This window comes from Cricetulus griseus, chromosome 7 (assembly GCF_003668045.3).
Source record: "Cricetulus griseus strain 17A/GY chromosome 7, alternate assembly CriGri-PICRH-1.0, whole genome shotgun sequence".
In the NCBI taxonomy this organism is placed as follows: domain Eukaryota; kingdom Metazoa; phylum Chordata; class Mammalia; order Rodentia; family Cricetidae; genus Cricetulus; species Cricetulus griseus.
This window is the reverse complement of record NC_048600.1, coordinates 45,229,827-45,251,610: the sequence shown is the minus strand read 5'-3', so window position 1 is coordinate 45,251,610 and position 21,784 is coordinate 45,229,827. Positions and strand designations below refer to the sequence as shown.

At 50.3% G+C, this 21,784-nt stretch overlaps 1 protein-coding gene across 5 annotated transcripts in view; it reads right to left on the bottom strand.

Annotated features, from left to right (window-relative positions):
- The window catches only part of Lmf1 (lipase maturation factor 1), a 96,199-nt gene that overhangs the window by 9,347 nt on the left and 65,068 nt on the right, over positions 1-21,784 (bottom strand). For all 5 annotated transcript variants that reach the window (XM_027425055.2, XM_027425054.2, XM_027425053.2 and 2 more), the window contains one exon: positions 9,554-9,721. In XM_027425055.2, coding sequence (XP_027280856.1) covers positions 9,554-9,721 — 168 coding nt within the window. The remainder of the gene's footprint in view (positions 1-9,553; positions 9,722-21,784) is intronic.

Sequence of the window (21,784 nt, the reverse complement as noted above, 5' to 3'; positions counted from 1 at the left end):
GTGTGGTGGCCTGAGAACCCTGTGTGGTGGCTTCCTGAGATATACCATGGTGGCAGCTCTGGCTAAGGCAGGGCTAGTGGTAGGCGCTTGAGGTACAGACTTAGCCTGGAAGTGGAGGCATGAGAACCCAGGGGGAAGTGGAGTTCACAGAAGGCAAAACAGGAACGGGAGACAACATAGTGACCTAGGGCTGAAGATAGTGAGCACTGTGGATGTCCTTGAGACCTGGAAGACAGTGACAGCTGGCGAGGAGTCATCGACAGACCTTTAAACTGACTGAATGGGAACACTGATCAAATGGCAAAACATGCCTGTGTTATGTACAGCTCAGTGGCTTTCAGCAAGGTTTACACCTGTGTAAGTACATTAGCCAGACACCCCTACCCCAAGAGCCAGCACCCCTCACACTCTGATAATACTGGCCTTTCTCAAGCTTCACAGAATGAGAGCCACAGGGTGGCTTCTAGGATATTGTGGAGGGTCACCCTATAGGGACAATATCTACCTCAGAGTCCTTGCTTGTGCTCTTGCAGTGGACATGACTTGTGCTGAGCCATGAGGTAGGCATACGGTGACTCTCCGACCACTTTCCAGGATGGCTGCAGGGTTTTATACTCTCACAAGTGGGGCTGAAGGCTCAATGTTATTAACATACAGTGCTCCCCCTGGCTTGAAGCCTCAGGTTGAGAGCCTGCATTGATCGAGGTACTGAGTGTTGTTCATGATTGTCTAACCCTCTTCTCTCCCTGAACACTTGGATGCCTCATTGCTGAGCGAAAGCATTTCCTAGCATCCCTTGTTGGCTACATACCCCAGCTCATGCCCTGCCTGCCTTTTTATTGGGTGGCTGGAAGGTTTACATTTTCGCAGGTCACAGCCAGTGCTTTCTATCCCATCTAAGACTTCTATGAATGCAGGGGCAGTTACTTTCCTCCCCTTTTAGATATTCACTGTGGATGGACATGATGTAGTAGCTGGACAGGTAGATTCTATTTAGGTCTACTATGACCCAAGGAGCAAAGAGATGGAATCAGGTGAAGAGTCCCCAGAGGAGGCAGCTCTGACTTCTCAGAGCTGGAAGAGATGTGAGAGGCCAAGCCTGGGAGCCCAGGGGAGAGAAAAAGACCTGGGAAAGCTCCTGACCACCACCCCAATAGGATCAGGAGTGGTCCCTGGGCTGTGGATTGTTACTGGGACTATGGCAGCAACAAAGGGGACAAGACAGAGTCCAACCTCCCTCATACGGAGGAATGCAGGCTCAGGTTCCCTAAGGTGCTGTGAAGGCCATTTAGGTTTCTGTGGAAGGCCTCTGAGCATCCCTGTCTGTCCTTGGAAGCTGCACCAGCCCTGCCTGTTATCCTCTGTGGCTGGCCTTGTCTGCAGAATAACACCTCACTGGACAGCTGGACAGCGCTTCCTATAGGTCTGTCCCTTCTTGAGGGCGGACGAAAGAACCCAAGTAGTCCCAACCCCTCTTCTCTGGCCCCAGATTGACTGGATCATGAAGTGCACCTCTTTCAGGCCCAGTGCAGAATAAGGCAGGCCAGAGGCCAGGATCAGTGTGGCTGGTGAAGAACACACAGCCCAGCTCTTATCAAAATGTGTCTTAATGGCACCAGGGTCCAGCATATTTGGCAGGAAGGGTCTTGAGGACTGGCCTCACCCTTTCCCACTTGCTTATACCTGGAAGGAGGCACACACAGTCTCAGTGTGGACCCCCATGGACCCTCTGCTCCTGCAGGGCTGCAGCAATCAAGACCTGCATACAGTGTTTGCACTGTGACATGATCTATCCTTGATGGCAGGAATGGCCTCATAGGTTAGCAGGACTCACTCTGAACTCGTTTCCACTCATGCATTGGACTGCACAACACAGCTCTGTGCCCTCAGTCCCACTGCCTCCCATAAATAAACATCCACACATGAGGAAAAGTCTGGGAGGAGACCCCGAGGGGCTAGCCACACCATCCCCTCAGTCTCTATGTGGCTTGCTCCATCTGGACACCTTCTATAGAATCTAACATCCAGGTGTATGCTGTTCCCTCCCCTCAGCAGAGACTTGAGAAACGCATTGTTTCCAAGTACCTCACACACAGAAAGGCCATCACAGGCAAACTTGCCACCCTGCCAGAGCCGCAGAGCTCCCAGGTCTTGGTGTCTTCCACAGCACCCCAGGCACCCAGCCCATCATTTCCCAGGTTAGCCCCCAAGGCATAACCTGTACCTGTAGCTTTCTGTACTGTGATCTGCATTTATTGTTGTCCCCAACTCGAGGGACTGGCTCCATTTCATATGGACAGGATGAGACACAAAGCTGCATCTTGAGGCTCTGCCGTCTCCTGCTCAGCCTCAGCTCTGTTCCTGAGCTGGGGAGCCTGCCAGGCCCACTCTCACATGTTCAATGTTTTCCATTCAAAATGTCATCCAGTCCATAAGAAACGGAGTCCTAGAGTAGGGAACGTGAACAAATCAGCCCCGCAAGTTCCCCTAGCTGGTGACAACAATAAATGCACAGATAAAAGCAGCTCAGGAATCACAACCAGGACAGACGTGGAGAAACCACACAGGTCCTGTTCCAGTTTCCAGAACCAGGGACAAGAGTGACAGTAATATACAGGAGCCGGGACAAAGGTGACAGACGGTCAACTGGAGTGCTGTGTGACAAAGCGAGGAAAGGACACCTTTCTGAGGAGCCAGAAGAAGCTGTCAAGCAGCTGGGTGTGGTGGTGCATGCCCCAGAACTCAGGAAGTGGAGGCAGGAGGGCTGGCAAGTTCAAGCTAGCCTCAGCTACACGATGAAGCCTATCTTCAGGGGCGCATCTCTGGGAAAAGCTAGAAACCTAGTGCAATGGAAACTCAGGCATCTATGAGGGTGGCCCTAGCTAAGACTCCCAGCAATAGGGGATACAGAGCCTGAAGTGGCCATCTCCTGGAAGTTCAGGCAAGACTTTCAGTGGAAGGATTGGGACACCAACCCAGTCACAAAACCTTCGACTTTTAATTTGTCCTGCCTACAAGATGGCACAAATTGTGGGAGTGGCCAATCAGTGACTGGTCCAGCTTGAGAGGGAGCTCACCCTTGAGGGCCAGGAAACAGGAAGGATAGTCCAGAGACCTAGGATAGAACCGACATGACTAGGACAAAAAAAGTTAATGAAGTGATTCCTAATGATACTCTGCTATACTCATAGACTGGTGCCTAGCCCAACTGTCATGAGAGAGGCTTCATTCACCAACTGATAAAAACATCGGCAGAGACCACAGCCAAACATTAGGTGAAGCTTGGGGTTATCCTGTGGAAGACGGGGAAGAAGGATTGTAGGAGCCAGAGGAGTCAAGGACACCACAAGAAAACCCACAGAATCAACTAACCTGGGCTCATAGGTGCTCACAGAGCCTGAACCAACAACCAGGGATCCTGCATAGTATTGACCTAGGTCCTTTGCATATATGCTGTAGTAGTATAACTTGGTCTTCTTGGGGGACTCCTAACAGTGGGAGTAGGGCTGTCTCTGACTCTGGTGCCTGCTTTTGGGACCCTTTCCACCTACCGGATTGCCTCGTCCAGTCTTAATAGAAGAAAGACGAGGTGCCTAGTGTCACTGCAACTTGATATACCAAGGCTGGCTGATATCCATGGGAAGCCTGCCCTTTTCTGAAGAGAAATGGAAGAGGAGTGAATTGGAGTGGGGATGTCGAGGGGTGGGGGAGAAACTGAGAGGAAGGCAGGGAAACTGCAGTTGGGATATAAAAACAAACAAATACATAAATACAACAAAAAAGGTGAGAGTTGGGTGTGGTGGTGAGGCATGAACTTAATCCCAGCCCCGAGAGGCAGCAGCCTGATCTAAAAATCAAAATAAAATGTTCTTCAGACAGAACCTGATTTCTATGTAGGTTTGGAGCTATCTGGCGGTACAGAGTGCTAAAAAGGTGAAATGCACATTAAAATTTAGGTCTTTGGGGCTTAGAGAAATGGCTCAGCAGGAAGGAGAACTTGTTGCTCTTGTAAAGGGCCCAACTTTTCCCCAGCACCTACACTGTGTGGTTTAAAACCCCTGCCACTCCAGTTCCAGGGGATGCGATGCCTGTCCTGGACTCTGTGGACCCTACCCATACATGTGCACACCCCCTTAAATACATATCAAAAAAATCTTTACAATAATAAAACAATGGATATAAAAATTAGCCTGTAACACAAAGCTTTTTTTGTTTTTGAGACAGGGTCTCTAGGCCCAGGCTGTCCACAAACTCCCAGCCCTCCCGTGCCAGCTTCCAGAGTGCCAGGGTTACAGGTGTGTGCTGCACACCCAGCTTAGAACTGACTTTTGATATAACAGAACAATTGTCACATGTGGGAGCCTGACTGGCTGAGATGCATCTGAATGGCTGATGAAGCACTGCTTCTGGAGTGTCTATGCAGCTCCAGAAGAAAGGTTTGAAAGCATTAGAAACACCAGCCAGAGTTATGACTGCCCTGCCCAATGCACTGGGTACCACCCACCGAGGGTCTGGAAAGAACAAAAATGTCCAGGAGGATGTAGCTCCTCTCCTGGAGCAGCCCACCTCCCCTGCTCTGTTCTGTGTTGGTCCCTGGTCTGTGGATGAAGCCAGGGTGGAGACTACTGGCTTCCATGGTTCTTGGTCCGTGAGTTTGGACTGGACCAGACTACCAACCAGTCTTCTTGGGTTCCCAACTTGTAGGTGGCAGATCCTAAGACTTCCCATGGTGCAACTGGTTGGGTTGCCACTCCCCTCTAATCTGTGTACCTTTTGGTTTCTCCTGTAGATGGTGGAAGTGTGTGAACTGTACTGACTCCTGTACCAGGAACCTCTCCACTTAGCTTTCAGGGGCAGATGGCATGCCTTTATTCCTTCATTTCCCAAGCATGGTTATTTTTATGGAAATGAGGTGTAGAGAAGTGCTGTTGGAACTCTTGGTGTGTCTCGAGGAACTGCTCAATGCTGCTGGAGGAAGGGCCTCAGGCGGCACCCAGCTTCGGCAGAGGTCTCAGGGCATCCCTCTGGGCTGTAGTTTTGGAACCTGTTGCCTTGAAGGCTCTAGTCAGCACCTTCTTGGAGACAGATGGCTCACATGACAGATGTTCTGTCATTAGTCACTATTATCTGCCTGTAGACATCTCCTCAGGCCATTCAAATCATCTCTAGCTCCCAAGCAGGGAGGTTGCAACTTAGTACCGTGAGGTGAGGCTATGGCTGACCACTCTGCTAAGACATGTCCACCTGTTGCAGCCGTCTGTCTATCCCTAGTCTGGTGAGGTTGTCCTGTGGCCATGAGCCAGGGGTCAGTGTTCCCTATGGCAGACTCAGCTGCCTGACAGCCGTGGTTACATACCCCGGGAGCTCTGGATGACATAGCCCCACCCTGGAGCTCATGGCCTTGTTGGTAGGGGCCGCTGGCATGAATCTATTTTCAAAACTCCCTCCACTCAACGGGAAATCCCAGAGAACAAGCCTGAAAAAGCAACTTAAGGAGGGAAGGGTTTGCCTCACAGTTTGAGGGCACACAATTCATCACGGAGGGAAAGCATGGCGGTGGGAACTTGAGGTGCCTGGTCACATTATACCTGCAGTCAGGAAGCTGAGAGAGATGAATATGGGTGCTCAGCTCTCTTTCTCCCTCTTCCTATTTCATTCAGTCTGGGGCCCTAGTCTGTGGGATGGTATGACCCCTGTTCAGAGTGGTGGGCCTTCCCTCAACAATCCTCTCTGAAACACCCTCACAGACATGCCCAGTGGTGTCCCCTAGAGAGGATCCTAAATCCAGCCAAGGGGATAATGCAGGTTAACTGTCACCAGGTGAAATCCTGTTTCTAACAAAGCACCGTGGAGAGCCTGTGACACTTCGCCCAAGTGGACAGATGGTGGCTGTGCTCAGGGGTCAGGCCAGTTTGGCCCACACAGTTCAGAATCCCGTCCCCACACAGCCTATTTGTTCAATAAGACTGGAATTCATCATGTAGCACATGGTCCAAGTGCTCCAAAGGGATCTTATCTTTCTTGTTTTCCTTCTAGCGTCACTGTAGCCATCCCCTCTGAGGGAAATGAATCTCGTCACAGCCCATCTGTGTTTACCCGTGGCCGGTAGAGTCCTCAACGCACTCTTAGTGTGCTCTGCAGATGACCGGCTTGGAGCATGGCCCTGTGCTGTGGAGCGGGTGAGGCTCGGGACAGCAGAGAAAGATGAACGTGTGTTGGTGGAATTCAGCCCCAGAGAGGCTATAGCAGATGTTCCAGGCAGATGCAACATGACCCCAAAAGGAAGAGGGGGGATTTCTGGATGTCCCTGCTGGGCTTGCAGTTACCACCGAGGATACATGCCTGCAGGCAGGCTTCCCACAGGGGAGACAGGCGCTTGAGAGGACCTTCCAGAGGACATGTATGTGGTCACAGGGACCTTCCACAGAGGGCATGTGTGTGCTCCCAAGGCTTCTGGGTAGCCCCATGTGGCCTTAGCAGAGGAATCAACCTCAAAGCTGCCTCTCCCAAGACCCTCTCTTGCCTTCTCTCTGCTGTCTCAGGTCCAATCCCACCTCCTTCTTGTTCCTTGGTGGGGACTGATACCATGGTGGGCCTCGGATGTCCTGACCTAGCTCAGCAGCGGAGGCTGACCATACCGCCCCTTCCGGGGTCATCCCCTCAGAGCTCTTCGGCCCTTCCCACGTGGATCCCGCGGCCTTGTGGGGATCCTCAGAGCAGCTGTGTAAACTGAGTGTGGGAGGAAGTGAGTGAACTCAAACTCTGCCTGGCCCACAGGAAGGAACACAGGAACCAGTGGGTCAGGACACAGTGTAGCTCCACACCAGGCTGCACTCGGATGCCACAGAGTGGCGGGTGCTGTGTGCTGGCCATAGCACTACATGGTAAAGGACACAAAGTCACTCCCAACACCTTCTGCAGGGGCTCATGGGATGGTAAAGGCCATGCCTGCTGACCCCTGGTGGGCAGGAAGAGTCTCAGGTGGATCTGGGGGACGTCAGACCAGGCCTGGGGAAAAGCCATAGCCCTGGATATCTCCATTTTCTTCTGGACATGGTGTGGCCAGTACCATGTACTCCACCAGGCAAGTCAGGTAGGAGCTGCTAGCCCAGGGATCCCCTTGACAGAGCAAATGCTGGGGATGCCTAGCTGCTTCCGAAAGGACTACAAGGAGTTAACAGTGGCTCAAGGCTGCTGGCAGCTCTTGGAGGGTGTGGTGTAGGCTTCTTCATTTTCTAGAGTGTCCCACATGGGGGTTGTTGGGAAAAGCTTGTTGTACAGCATCTTGTACACAGGAAGAGGAGACTCCTGAACCTCAGGAGACCCAAGATTCCAAGACATCTGCTATGCCCAAATGAGGACTCTTGACATCTGTCTCTGGTACCTGTGCAGCTGAGGCATTGCAGGCATCTATTCCCAGCATCATGGCAGCCCTGTCTCTGCAAAAATCCCCCAGTACTTAGTGTGGACACATGCGCCTGCCTTGGCCCTCACTCTCCCCAGTCTCTGGGTATTATTACCCTGGAAGGTCCAGCCTAGGCACCAACTTCCTTACTAGGCCATACAGGCCTAGGAGCATCCCCACCACCCTCTCCAGCCTTACACCTGGGCCAGGGCAAAAGATGGAGACACACCTAAGGCTATGGCTCTTCCTCAATGTCTGGTCAATCCAGCTGGATGGTCCTACATCTCAGGGAGGGTGGGGTCCAGAACTGGGGGCCAGTAGGGTACATCTTTTTGTCATCTCAAGATTGGCACTGTCTGTGGCCTCCAGGAGACGTGTGGGAAACAGGTATTCGTGTGGATATCAGCTCTGAGAAGCAATGAGTGGTTAAGCCATCGGGAGGAGTCTTAAACACATGACTGAGAGAAGCTGGCTAGAGAGGTAACACAGTGTGGTTCCAAATCCAAGATGCTTGGGAAATACGGAAGGCCAGGGGTCAAGGTGGGGGAAGATGAAGCAGTGCTCCCATGACTCTCAGGGTAGGAAGATGTCTGTATGACAGTGATGGTACCTAAACATTCTCCATTGTCCAAACCCAAAGAATGCCTTGTGGACTTTGGTTAGTTATGGGTCATCACTGCACCATCACCTGGCACCTCACCAGTGTGAAGTTCTCGTAGTGGGGAGATGTGGGCACAAAGGAATTTTCTATAATCTCTACATAGCTGCTAGAGCACCCTGTTAAAATACAAAACAAAAAGGAGCCAGCATATTGGAGCATTGAGAGCTAGTGAACAGGTAGTAGTCAAAGGTGACTTAGCAGCCAAAGGTCACTGTGGCAAAGGTGACAGTGAGACTCAAACATCTGCATACAGTCAGTCATGATTTAAATACAGCCCTGAATAGAGAGAAAGGACATGAGGAGAGACAGGCTCTCGGATCCAAAATTTGCACCGAGGAGAACATGATGTCCCCTCTCCCCTTGCGCTAATAAATTTGAAAACAGCTGAAACTGACATATTTATTCCCAGGAAAATGCTGACTGCCAAAGCTGCCTTGAGGAGGATGTCCCATAGCCATAGGCCTGGCCATGGCAAAGCTCTCAAAGCTTTGCTCAGAAGCATACACGGCATTGCCCAGGCTTCTGAGAACAGGCTGCCTGGGGCTCCATGGACCCTTCAGAGAGAGGGGATAGTCTTTTGAGTGTGGGGCAATGAGCTCAGACAGGGAACCAACACTAGGCCCACATTATGCTGGAAAACTACAGACAGGTCTCTCTCACTGACAACCATGCAAAATCCAAAACAAAACATTGGCAAATTAGCTCGGTAATATATTAAAATATCTACAGCGTGACCAAGCTGAGTTTATTCTAGAATACGAGACTAGCTCAACTAGAGCAACAGTAATATAATTCACCTCATTAACATATTGAAAGGAAAAATCCTTCGACCCTCTCCTGACTGATGGGGAAACAGTCCGCTACAGTCAACATCCATTCATGAAAATGGAAAACCAAAACCTCAAGGTGAGCCTGGCCTGGTAGTACAGGCCTATCATCCCAGCTGCTGGGGAGGTTGAGGAAGGAGGAGCGCAAGTTTAAGGGCAGTCTGGACAACTTACTGAGACTCTGATTCAAAAACCAAAAGGGGGTGAGGTATAGAGGCACACGCCCATAACATCAGCCCTCAGGAAGTAGAGGCAGAAGGACCACAAGTTCCAGGCCAGTCCGGGCTACACGGCAAGACCCTGTCTTAAACAAACAACTTGCCCCAATTCCTGGTAGACTGATGTCTACATATAGAAAGACACTTAACATTTTAGGGTTGGATTCAAGAATACAGGGAGTGTTTGTGTGGAGCTGAGGTGTGCCTGAGCAAGGTCTGTGTCCCTGAGGGCAACCAGGCACCACCACGGGTTCATGGAAGCTGGGAAGGGGACCCTGGAATCTAGCCTGGACCAGATGCAGTAGGACCCCTGCAGGGGGTGAGATGGAGCTGGAGAGACCTCTCCCCGTGGCTCTTGTGCTAACACATAAATGATGAGGCAGGCTGTTGTCTTCTGTAGACACATGGGGACCCCAAGTGGTGGCACCTTGGCACAGCCTACCTGGAAAAGGATCTGCAGTCCCCCGTGAAGAATGCACATCCGGCGCCCGAGGAACAGGAAGAAAGGCACGAGCAGCTCTATGAAGTGGTTGCTGAGGGTCTCAAAGCGATGGAACCACCAGGGTGACCTGTGCAGGTAGTAAGCCATCGGGTTGGGCACTGGCTGAGTCTGTGGGGACAAAAGGGGCTTCTGAATTACCAACCTTGGTTGACTAGGATGGTACTACCTGGCTATGAAGAAACCATCTGTTCTCTGGCTCTGTGTGTATGTAACTGGCCCAGCCCATCAGGGCTGCAGGACTTCTGTGGGCAGGCTATTTTGAAGCAAAAGCAAGGTTTTGTTTGTTTGTTTGTCACTATCTATAGGTAAAAGTGTGACCTATAGTTGAAGGAGACATCTTTAAACACTTGAGAACAGATGGAGAATCTAAAGATGTAAGAACCAGCCTGCTGCCCCTAAGCACCAGTGGAGCTGTGGGTGGCAGCTGCCTGGGGGGCTCATGGCTCACCGAGTTTCCTGTGGCCTGCCACCCAGTACTCACAGTCCACCTCAGGTCTCCTACCCATTGCCAGGCTCCATGGGCCTGGGGTCCTTTTGCCCTCTCAGGGGCTCCCACTGATCTATGTGGGCTTGTTCCACAGGAAATGGGCTTGAGCATAGGGAATTGGAGTCAGGGGATAAGGGTCACAGTTGCAGTGGGCCTGAACAAACAGGAGCCGGAAGTGGAGAGAGACAGAGAAGGGGTTGGAATGATGCTCAGAAGACAGAGTTTGGGACCCCCTTATTCTTAGGCACAGTCCCTTTGGGATTTTACCTTGGCAATGGGGCACTTAAAGAGCCCACTTGTCAACTCACCCCGTCTTCATAGGTGCGGAGTCCCTGCCAGAAGGACCCCTCCCCCAAAGCCTGGGCTCCTACAAGTGCCCCGCTCCACCCCACGCTGGGCCCCTGCTACTTGAACCATCCATGTGATCACAAGAAAAATAAACAGCTTAGTAGGACAGGACAGAAGCCAAGCTTTTCATTTAAGGATGCTTCAGGCCACCCTCAACCTAGCTCTGTGCGGGGCATCGCCTCCCCTCTTTTAACTGTTTGCCAACAGAATAAGCAACTGGCTTAGCAAAGTGACCCTATAGCCCTGTGCCAGGAGACAGAGGGCCACTGCAAGATCTCTGTCTGTCTGCCAGATCCATCCCTCTCTTCAGTTGTAGACCCTTTCTTTACTTTCTCCCAGATGCATCACTCCAACAGGACCAGAAAACGAAACACACTTGGCTTGCTGCCTCCACCGTGGGGCTGCTGCAGCCCTTGTCACTGTCCTCTGTTGGGCAGATTCTGGGAATCAGTGTCGACCCCCACATGCCTTAGACTTGGAGACTCTGTGTCCCAACTGGAGACACCATTTACAGAGGAATAGTCTAAGGATGGAGCAGTGCAGCTCTTCACCTAGCACTGGACTGTCACGGCCTCCTACCCTGGAAACTCCCACATGTTCCAGCAAGGGCAGGAAAGCACAGAACTGGGGGAGGGTGGACATGGCCACATACACACTGGCAAATGAGTACAGGACTGGTGAAGACATCACCCCAGGTTGGTAAGTAACAGTGCCTGCAAAGTCACTTTTGTTTCAGATTTGCAGTTTTTATCAGCTTGCACAACAACGAATTGCAAAGAGTGAAACACCCAGACTCAGGCATTGACCTCAACTTAGCCAGGGTTCTACACAAATACAGTGAGGCAGTTGCTGGGGAACTAGAAACTGTATTCTACAGGGAGAAGCCCCCCTACTGTAGTCCTCGTGGGCTTTCCTGTACCAGATAAAAAATAGAGTAATGATGCAGAAGGCAGTGCTAGTGAGCAGTGCTTCTGGCCTTCCGGATAGGTGGGCCACTCTTTTCTGAATGCTGCACCTCTGCGGAAGGTTCCCTGGGGGAGCACAGACTTCCTTGATCTGTGGACCAGGGCTGACTGTCCAGCCGGGTCTGTTCTGTGAACTGAAGCCTCAGGGTACAGTGCCCTAGGGTCACAAGGGCGGGCTGCAGCCTCTCTGTTTACCATGCCAGGGATAAGGCTCATTTCTGTTTGCATGAAAGCTGGGGCATGGGTAAGTGTGACTGTGGTGGGGTGACAACATTGCACCCCATAAAGCACAAGAGAGCCCTGAGAGCTGCTGACACCTCAGTCCTGCTGGAGGCCCAGCTTGATGGCTCATCAGACAGCAGTGACGAAATGTCTCAATGGGCACAGTATAGTCCAGACCTCGGGCCACAGTTTACAGTATGTGCTACAAAGAGACTATCCTAAGAAAGAAAAACACAAGGAAACACGGGGTGAAGATGCCTATCTGGGGATCCCAAGGGTAGCACATTTTAAGGAAACACGGGTGTCTGTTGTTCTTGCACTGGTCCCTATTGAGAATGGTCAAAGAACAGACAAGTCTGCTCTTCCTTCCAGAGACAGATCACATACTTGGGGTTGACAGTGAAGGGGACACCTTATTGCCATCTGGAGGACAAATTTCTTACAAGTCTCAAGTGCCACATGTTGACTTGGTCACTGCTGACTGACCCCTACAGCCCTTACCATTGGCCAATCCCAGGTGGGGTCTGTGTACTAGCCCCACCTGGAGCTCATAGGAAGGTGGTACATGTGTGCCCACTGCAGGTCCCAACCTCAGACTCAAGAAGCCTCTCTTATACCTGGATACTGCTTACCACTGGGGAATGAGGAGGTGACAGTACCAAGCTCATCCTTGGAATGACTCACATCAATGAGGTGCAGGCCTCAGCACAAACAAGGCCACCATGTTCCAGGAGCAGAGCAGACTAGCAGCCTGCTAGTCATGGTGACTGGTCCTTGGAGACCGAGACACAGCGTGGGTGGAAGGCTAGGAAGCTGTGCCATGGGTGCCCTTACAGTGCTGAGCACTGGCTGCTGGCCGCTTCCCACACCGCAGGGTGACTGGGGGTGGAGGGGGAAACGTGAGCCTTAAGGTACTCATGTAAGGATGACATTGGACGACCAAAGCACCGTGAACCAGACGAGGCCATGTGGGTTCCTCTGTGGAACAGATTACCACAGATGGTGTCTAACAGCAGTTCCCCACTGGATATGCACCCAGTGGATCACCTGAGAAGAGAGTCTGCATCCACTCTCCTCAAGCCCCAGCTAGCCACTGAGCTTGTTTTCACTGAAAGAACACAGACAAATAATATGTCATGGCCTTATGAAGCTAGGTTCACAAGGATGCCCCACTGTGAGACAAGCTCCCTCCATAAGAGGAAGGCCACACATTGTGAAGAAGGTCATCCTCTGTGAGGAAGGTTACCCCACTCTGAGGAATTAGTTAGTTATTTCCATGTGACAAGGGTCTCGCTGCTGTAAGGAAGGCCACCTCCATATGAGTAAGTTCACTCTGCCGTGTGGACAGACACCCTCAAGGTGCAGCACTGATAATCTAAGGGAATTGAAGACCCTGGCACACGGCGCTGGCCTTCACCTGATGCGTGGGTGGCCCTGCTTTACATAGTGTAAAGCAGAACCTCCAAGAGCCTGGAACATCACATCACAGACCCTCAAAGGGAAAAAGAAAGATCCCTTCAAATTCAAAAGTTTATGTGACTGTAGCAGATTTACGATCCCATGGTTTGCTTTCTACACAAAGAACAGACATACATTTTAAAAGCCATTATTAGTCTAAAAGCAGCATTATTGGAACTTTGTCTTGTGATCCCATGTTTTGTTTTCATATAACTTGAGACTAACACATTTAAAGTATTGTTAGCTCAAGCTTAGGATGCAAACGCATAAAGACAGAATTCTGAGGCGTGAACAACTGAGGAGAGCAGGACAGGACATGTGGGAGCAGAGTGTTCACTCATATGCTATTCTGTGAGACGAAGCCGTTTGGTATAATTCCCATGGAAACTGCAAAGCGATACAGAAATCACACAAAAGGTAACACGGAAAGAATTTACATTTCCACCACTAAAAAGGCACGTGACAGGTTTATCAGCAGAAGAGTCTGCAGAGGAAAAGGGTGTGTGTGTGTGTGTGTGTGTGTGTGTGTGTGTGTGTGTGTGTGTGTGTGAAGACAGCAGTGGGAACTGAAGGCACACAAAGAGAATTAAAGAGAAACAAAGCATTAGTGGCCCCAGGGACAACTTTAGGCAGTATAACACACAGGTAATTCAATCCCCAGAAGAGGGGGCATGCGAAACATTTTTCAAATGTGATGAAACCCCAAAACCCATAAATACAAGAAAATGAGCAGACCTCAAGCATAAGAAACAGGAAGAAAATGACACTACCCTAATCACACTGTTCAAGAGTCGTGATAAAGAGAAAAATCTTGAAGCAAAAAGAATGAAGAAGTGTTACAGAGAGGCAGACACAGATCCCTCCTGGGGAATGACACAAGTGAGGAGACACAGAACACCCTTAGGGCACTAGCCTGTCAGCCTGGAGTTCTGAACTCAAGGGGAAACAGACATTATCAGGCATCGGAGTGCTGAGAGAGATTCCATGAGCCACACTATGAGAAGGTGAAGAAACTGAGGTAGAAGAAAAGTCGAGCATGGGAGTCTGCAAGTCTACTGATGGGCTCAGGGGCCACTTTCTACTTTCATTATTTAGCTTAAAGATTACTATCTATCTATCTATCTATCTATCTATCTATCTATCTATCTATCTATCTATCTATCTATCGTTTTCCAGGACAGGGTTCCCCTGTATTGTTTTGGAGCCTGTCCTGGAACTCGCTCTGTAGACCAGGCTGTTCTCACAGAGATCCACCTGCCTCTGCCTCAGAGTGCTAAAATTATTTTATTAAGCTGGGTGGTGGTGGCAGCCCACATCTTTAATACTAGTACTTGGGAGGTAGAGGCAGGTGGATCTCTGTGAGTTCAAGATCAGCCTGGTCTATAGAGCCAGGACAACCACAACTACACAGACAAACCCTGTCACAAAACAAAACAACAAAAAACAGAAACAAACCCCAAACTATTTTATTATTTGTGTGTGTGTGTGTGTGTGTGTGTGTGTGTGTGTGTGTGTGTGTGTGTGTTTGTGTACACCACAGTGCACATGGAAGGTCACACAATAACTCTCTGGAGCCAGTTCTCTCCTTGCACTATGGGTTTTGGGATCAAACTCAGGTCATCAGGCTTGCTGGGCAAGTGCTTTTACCTGTTGAGCCATCTCACTGGCCCTTAATTAAATAGCTTTAAAAGATGTGAACACCAAACAGCCCAAAGTTTACAGTGTATAAAAGCAAACAGTGTGACAACAGCAGCAGGCAGTGGGGCCTGGTGCTACAATACTATAATGTCCGTTCAGCAGTTTTAAATTAGTATCACCTGAGGTTGATACATTATGTCTTATACATGCATGCGTAGGAGAGAGAGAGAGAGCGCCTGTGTATTCACACACATACACACACACACACACACACACACACACACACACACACACACACACAGGTATATAGTATAAATAATAAAGTAACCATAGAAATAAAATAAGAGTGACACAAACTTATAGCTAACAAGCTAAACAATGACTAAGTAACCAAATGAACAAAGAATTGCACAGAGTTTTAGCCAGTAAAAAAAGGAAGGAAATAAAGAGCCATGAAAATATTCCATGAACCCACAAAAAGTCAGAAAAATGTGAAAAAGGGGCATAAAGAATAGACAGTAGGGCCGGGCATTGGTGGCACACGCCTTTAATCCCAGCACTCGGGAGGCAGAGGCAGGCGGATCTCTGTGGCCTCCAGAGTGAGTGCCAGGATAGGCTCCAAAGCTACACAGAGAAACCCTATCTCAAAAAACCAAAAAAAAAAAAAAAAAAAAAAAAAAAATAGACAGTAGGAAGAGAAAACAAAAAGTAAGCTGACAGATTGAAACTCATTTGTCCCCAAGAGTTCAGCTGGAGCAATCAAGTGACCTAAAAACTCAGAATCATGCTGCCCACGGGAAGTGACTCCAAAGGGGAGGGCACGTATAGGCTGAGAGGTAAGGATGGAGACTCACCACAGGTCACCTGTCAAAAGCAAGCTGGGGCATAGTGTGGGACAAAGCAGAGAGAGCAAGGGAAAGATCAGGGAAGAGGGGGCTGTTTCCGGCCCCCATGAGCCCATCAGCATAAATGTGTGTGCATGCAACAACACACTCCAGACACACAAAGCAAGGGGAGAGAACTACACATGCCACAGACAGAGAATCAGCAAGCATACAGTGGAGGTGGGTCACATTTTGGTCACAAAATGAATTTTAAAAACAAACAAACAAACAAACAAACAGGTTCTTAAAAGACTCAAGGCATGTAAAGTGTTCTCCCTGATAGAAAAGGAATTAAATGAGAAACCAATAAGAGAAAGCTATCTGGAAAATTCTCACATATTTTGAAGTGCAATTACACACTTCTAGCAAGGCCTTGCATTCCAGTGTGTATTATGTCACTTAACTCTCATAGCCACCTGGGGTAGTGTGTCACCAAACTTAGTGCAGGATCAGAGCCTCAGGAGTAGTCTGGGTGTTTCTGTCCTCACCTCTGCTATGACAGCAGTGGCTTCAAGACCTTATACCCGCTTGTCTTTTATGAAAAGGGTGGAAATCACCATAGGAGGTGACCTGGATATGCAAGGCCACCACTCCTGGACCCTGGTCTGGTGGCTTGTCCTTCCTAGTGACAAGGGGCACAGGACCGAATCTGTAGCCCAAAGAAACTACTCTGAGATTGGAGTCCAGCCAGGCTGTGCTTGGGGCCCTGACATATATAGACCCAGAACACATATAAAACAATTTCTTCCTACAAATCAAGGAAACTTCCAGTGGACAAGCATATAAGCCATAGCAACCAGGCCACTGGATGCAACAGTTACAGCTTCCATAAAGTTAACATTTACAGCTTTCTCAGGGAACGTTCAACCTTGGTACAAATGATTCCCAGATCAGTGGGCCCCTAAATTGCAGGGCATTCAGTGACCCTCATCCAATTACAGCCCAAGACAGCTGGTAGTATGTGTCTCCCCGTTGCGATTAGAAGCAGGATCTGTTGGCTGGAGCTCCACACTGGGTGATTTCTGGATGCAGGAGGAGGAAAAGTGGTGCTGGATTCTGTAGTGTTGAGTTACTGGGAGCAACTCCAGCCATAGGCCCCGCACATGTGTGTCTATATGAGCTCTGAGGGATGGAGGAGGGATACTGGTCTGTACTGGATCATGAGACCTTGCTTGTCCAGGTCAACTATGTATTTAAGAACTAGTGGGTTCTTGCCAAGCATGATGGTATACACCTTTAATCTCAGCATATGGGAAGCAGAGGCAGGCAGATCTCTGAGTTTGAGGCCAGCCTGGTGTACATAGGGACAGCCAGGACTATACAGCAAGACCCCATCTCAAAACAAGAATGAGGTTTTGCAGTACTGGAACACAAACATCCTCAGTACTCAGGAAGGAGCCTCGCATATGACCTGGGATGTGCATGAGCCAGAAGCTTGGCCTATAAGACTCTATCCCTGGAGGACAATAAGCAATCTGAAACCCTGCAGCTACTCATAGAAGCCTGGGATGCAGCCAGGCTTGTGGGTGTTGGCTTGCAATCACCAGCCCCAAGTGCGGGGCCTTCCTGGGCCCTGGGTGAGGACGAAGAGAGGTGGAAATGGCTGCTGGGAGGCTGAGTGGCAGATGTCTCTGCCATGCTTGGTGACTGAGGCTATGCCAAGATGGTCTGACAGGGACTCATGCCATGCATCCTCAGCTCCCCTCACATGCGACAGCTCCAGGAACAACCACAGAGGCTTGCTTCTGCAAGAGCTGCAAGCATGGGCTCTTGCACCAAGGATGCACCAAGGTGGCATGGATCAAGTGCAAAGGGATGTTTCATATTACAGAAGATGACTCCTGCATGTAGCCCCATGAGGTAAGTGGCTTCTCTTGCTCAGGTGTCCACCCAGTCATGAACACCACCACTTTCAGCTTGGCAAAGGAAAGAGTCTGGTCCTGACCAGCAGGAGAAAACAGATGTTGAATTGGTACTGAGAAGATGTGCTAAGCAGAAGAACCCAGAGTTCAGAGTCCTGACCTCCCAGTGGAGCAGGACCCTCTCTCCAGTGGACAAACTACAGACAGCCAGAATCCACAAGCTCATAGGGGTCTAGGCCGGTGGCCAGGAGGCTGAGCTCTTTGGATGGGAACCCAGTAGATATTCCCGTGTGTCTTGGGGACTGGGCACACAGTCTCACCAAGCCTGAGCTCTTAGAGGGCTGCTATCCATGTCTTGAGGTAAAAGGATGAGATGGAGAGATGGCATGAAATTCCCCCAAAGCTTCAGCAACAGAACTAAACTCATCCCTTTAAACATGTGTGTGACCTGTCTTCATACAACAGCCTCTCCCCAATGACTGAAATGGCTGAGGCAGTGGTTCTTAAGGGCTGATGCCACTATTCAAAATGCTTTACATTTATTAATTTATTGTGTGTGCGTGTGCAAATGCCATAGTGTACACAGAGATCAGAGGACAAGCTGAGGGAGTCTGTTCTCTCTATCATGTGGGTTCTGGGGATTGAACTCAAGTCGTCAGACTTGGTGGCAAGCACCTTTACCTATTGGGCCATAACTTCTGTAATTCAGGCTTTTCAAATGCTCTGTGGTGTGAGCGTCTCCTGGTGTGAGCTTCCTGAACTCTTGGGAGCAGCAGTGTGTTTAAGAGAATGGAAGAGAATTCACGTGCCCACAGGGCTTTGCCAGGTACAGGCCATTTTATGGGGCCAGGGCCCCTTTGAGAAGACCTATCTTACACTGACAGACCAAGAGAGATGACAAGAGGACAGTGAGCCCTGAGGGAGGTAGTGGCCAATGTGGAGACACAGACACATCCCTCAAAACACTGCTCAAGGTAAGAGGAAACACTGAAACATGAAGAAACAGCCTCAGCCCAGCCGACCATGTATCACACGGACCAGCCTTATCTTACTGGAGACCACCCTGCCCCTCAGTTACAACTGCCCAGCAGGCTCCCTGGGAGCCAGGGCTGTGGAGGCATGTGTAAGGACAGCAAAAGTATTCTGTGTGAAAAGTAGCACCCTCAGATCACTCCTTCCATGGTGCATTTCTCCCAGCTCCTGCTGAGGGACTGGCAGATGGCATCTTCAGGCTGGGCAGCCCCAGCTCCCAGTGCAGGGGAAGCATCCGAGACACATGCCCACACCTAAGTACTTGGCACCCTAGGGATTAGTGCTATCCTTGTTGCAACCTGGGGCCATCGTTACCATCTTTAGAGATAGGAAACCTACACAGGAAATGAAGCCTCCTACTCTCAAGAGAGAGAGAGAGAGAAGAGAAACTATAGCAATGCTAAACAAAGCTGCCTGTGGGCACAGACTCCATTCCTAGTTAGAGAAACGGAGGAGCAGGGAAGCAAGCCAGCCACAGAGCCCAGGTTCTCAGGCTCATGCAGCAGGCTGTCCACCACCCGAGTCAGGCATGCTGCCGTAATATACATATACATGTGTACAAATACATGCATGTCACAGAACACATATGTAGACATGCAAGGATGTGCACTGACGCAACCCCGGGCTTTGCCCAGCCTGCCAGTTCTCAGGCATAATCACGGCACCCGTGTTGTCCTGACCATGGTGGAGGTGACATCAGCTGCTCCTACCATGGGCTTGACACTCTAACCTAGAGACAAGTAACACCACACAAGGGCTTCTTTGTGCATGCTGAGGCTGCGGGGCTTCACTAATAATAGGAGCTGAAAGTGATTTATTTCCCTGGATTAAAGGTCAGCTCAGCAAAGCAACAGTGCAAAGTTCTATTACCTCATTCCTGTTGCCCTGAGCAAGGCAGGGGAAGGAGGGGGAAAGGCAGAAAATGAGGAGGGGTGGGCAGAGACCTGCAGACCGAATGAGAGGGAGAGACAGATAAAGGGAAGAGGAGAGAGGGCCTGAGGGGAGGAGTGAGGCAAGTACAGTCCTCTGTAGGTGACTGTGGTCAGGCCAGACATCTTCCAACAGTTCAGTGAACCAAAAGACATCCATCTTTGCTAAGATTTAGATGGGAAGCTGTAGGGTGAAGCTTTTTCTATAGGTGACATGCCCAACACCAGGTCTGAATGTGAGAAATGGAAGCGTTCTGCTGTTGAAAGGCTTGGATCCATTCACTCTGGTCAGAGGCAAACACACAAACGTGACCACACATCCTGTTGCTCTAAAGGACACAGTGCATTTCAGACACCTGAGTGTGGTACACAGCTGCCTTGGGTGGTGTGTATTTATGTCTCTACCAGCAAGTGCTGTAGGCCATGGCACCTCACAGCATCCTCTGGATGCTGCACACAGTGGACTGTGACTGCCATGCTGTGGGCAGGGCCCCAAGCTTCTTGGCAGGGGTTCTCAGATGATGCTCCAACAGAGGACATGCTCGAGGAGGCTGTTTGTGTGCTGAGCTCCAGGGCCTGCACAGCAGCGATCAGTGGTCACAACAGGCACCTTGTGTGAACCACATTTGAGGATAGCATTGCAATAAGCACCAGGGCCCAGGGACCCACCAGTCTTTTCCACGCTGTAGGACACAGGACCCGTGAAGTCACATGGCATGCCCTCCTGCCTCCCAGGGATGGGGTGTCTGATATCAAGCAGAAGAGCATGTGGAGAATTTCATGGGTGGCGTGGCTGCTGGTGGGCTGTACTTGGAGCTAGGACATCATGATATAGAAAGAACACGAAGATCACCACCTTAGGATCCTTTTAACCGTACAGTGGTGTGTGAGTGACAGATGCTCAGTAGAAACCCTCCCCTGGCAGTTTCCCAGGCTGCTCATGAATGACAGGGTCCTCTCTAATGTTGTAAAGGTGAACTACAGCACACGGTCAGCTGTGACACCCAGGGACCACTGGAACTCTTCAATGTGCTGTGCTTTGTGGAAGGCTGGTTGTAACCCTATGCTTCCAATAGGACACAGCCTTGTCATAATATCTATACTTGGCCTCTGCCCAGACTCCAGGCCCTGAACCCTCTAGAATGGTGGCAATGGTGGTAGGGCATCTTCTGTTGTCCACAAGAAATTCATGCTGGGGATGCCACTCCTCTGAGGTTGGTCATAGAGGTTCCTGCCATGAGTTCTGCTCACCTGACCCCAGGGTCAGTACTGGAGGTGGCCATGATCACCAGTTCTAACAGTAAGTTCTTTAGCTGTGCCCACACAGTGAATCAGGCCAGGAAGCTCAAGCCAGGCTCTCAAGCTTTAGGACTAATGACTCAGGGGAACCAGAGAGACCATGTATCTTCCCTTTGGCCTTTCCCAAGTGTATACTTCACAACGAACAGACTCACAACAAATGTCCCCGGAGTTCTGTGAGCTGATCTACATGCCATTTGGCTGAACATGGCATGGGAACCCCAGCTTATAGCCAGACTGGACAGAGGGTATGGATCACCTAAGACTTGCTGCTTGTGATGGCAGCTGTTTGATGTGGGGCTGTGTCTCCAGATGCGGTGAGGTTGAGACTATGGCCTCTCAGAGTTCAAGGGCCACAGTTTAACCCATCCATTAGCGTTGATTCTACAAGGCCTGGCCTGGCGCTGGCGCTGGCGCTGGCTTGCCTCACAGGCACAGCTGCTCCCTCTCTGCCTGTCCATGTCCCTGCAGGGATGAGATGGAGGATCTGCCCTTGGTATGTTTTTGACTGAATCCAGCTAGGCCTTTCTTTCCCAGCCTACACTTCTGCCTATGAACTGTAGTACCAAAAACACAGGTGCAGATACCCACATAGGCGGTCAGCACAAATGAAGTAAGTTCTAACCACACAGTTGGCCTCCTGTTCAGTTGGATGCCAACTATGGAGTCTGAGGAAACACAGCTCTGAGACAAGGCACTGTGTGGTAGCCCCTGGGGAGAGACTACTCCATCCTATCGGGAGGGCCTTCTCCCATTACCCCCTCACATCACTGTCCAGGTCAGTTGGGTCTGGTCCGTTCCAAGGCCAGTCATCCCCAGGGTTAGCCTAGGTGCCAGTAGCCCCCTTCTTAATGCTGGGGATTTGACAGGCACCCTCTGTCTCTCCTCAAGCACACTGTGCCAGGCCTAGGCCAATCCTTAACCAGTGAGAATTGGATTTTGGGCAATTTCCAGCATCTCTAGCTGGCTAGTAGCATACTCTGTCCATTGGCCACACTTGGACAGAACACCAGCCTGTCAATCTGACCCATAAGGCAAAGGGACTGC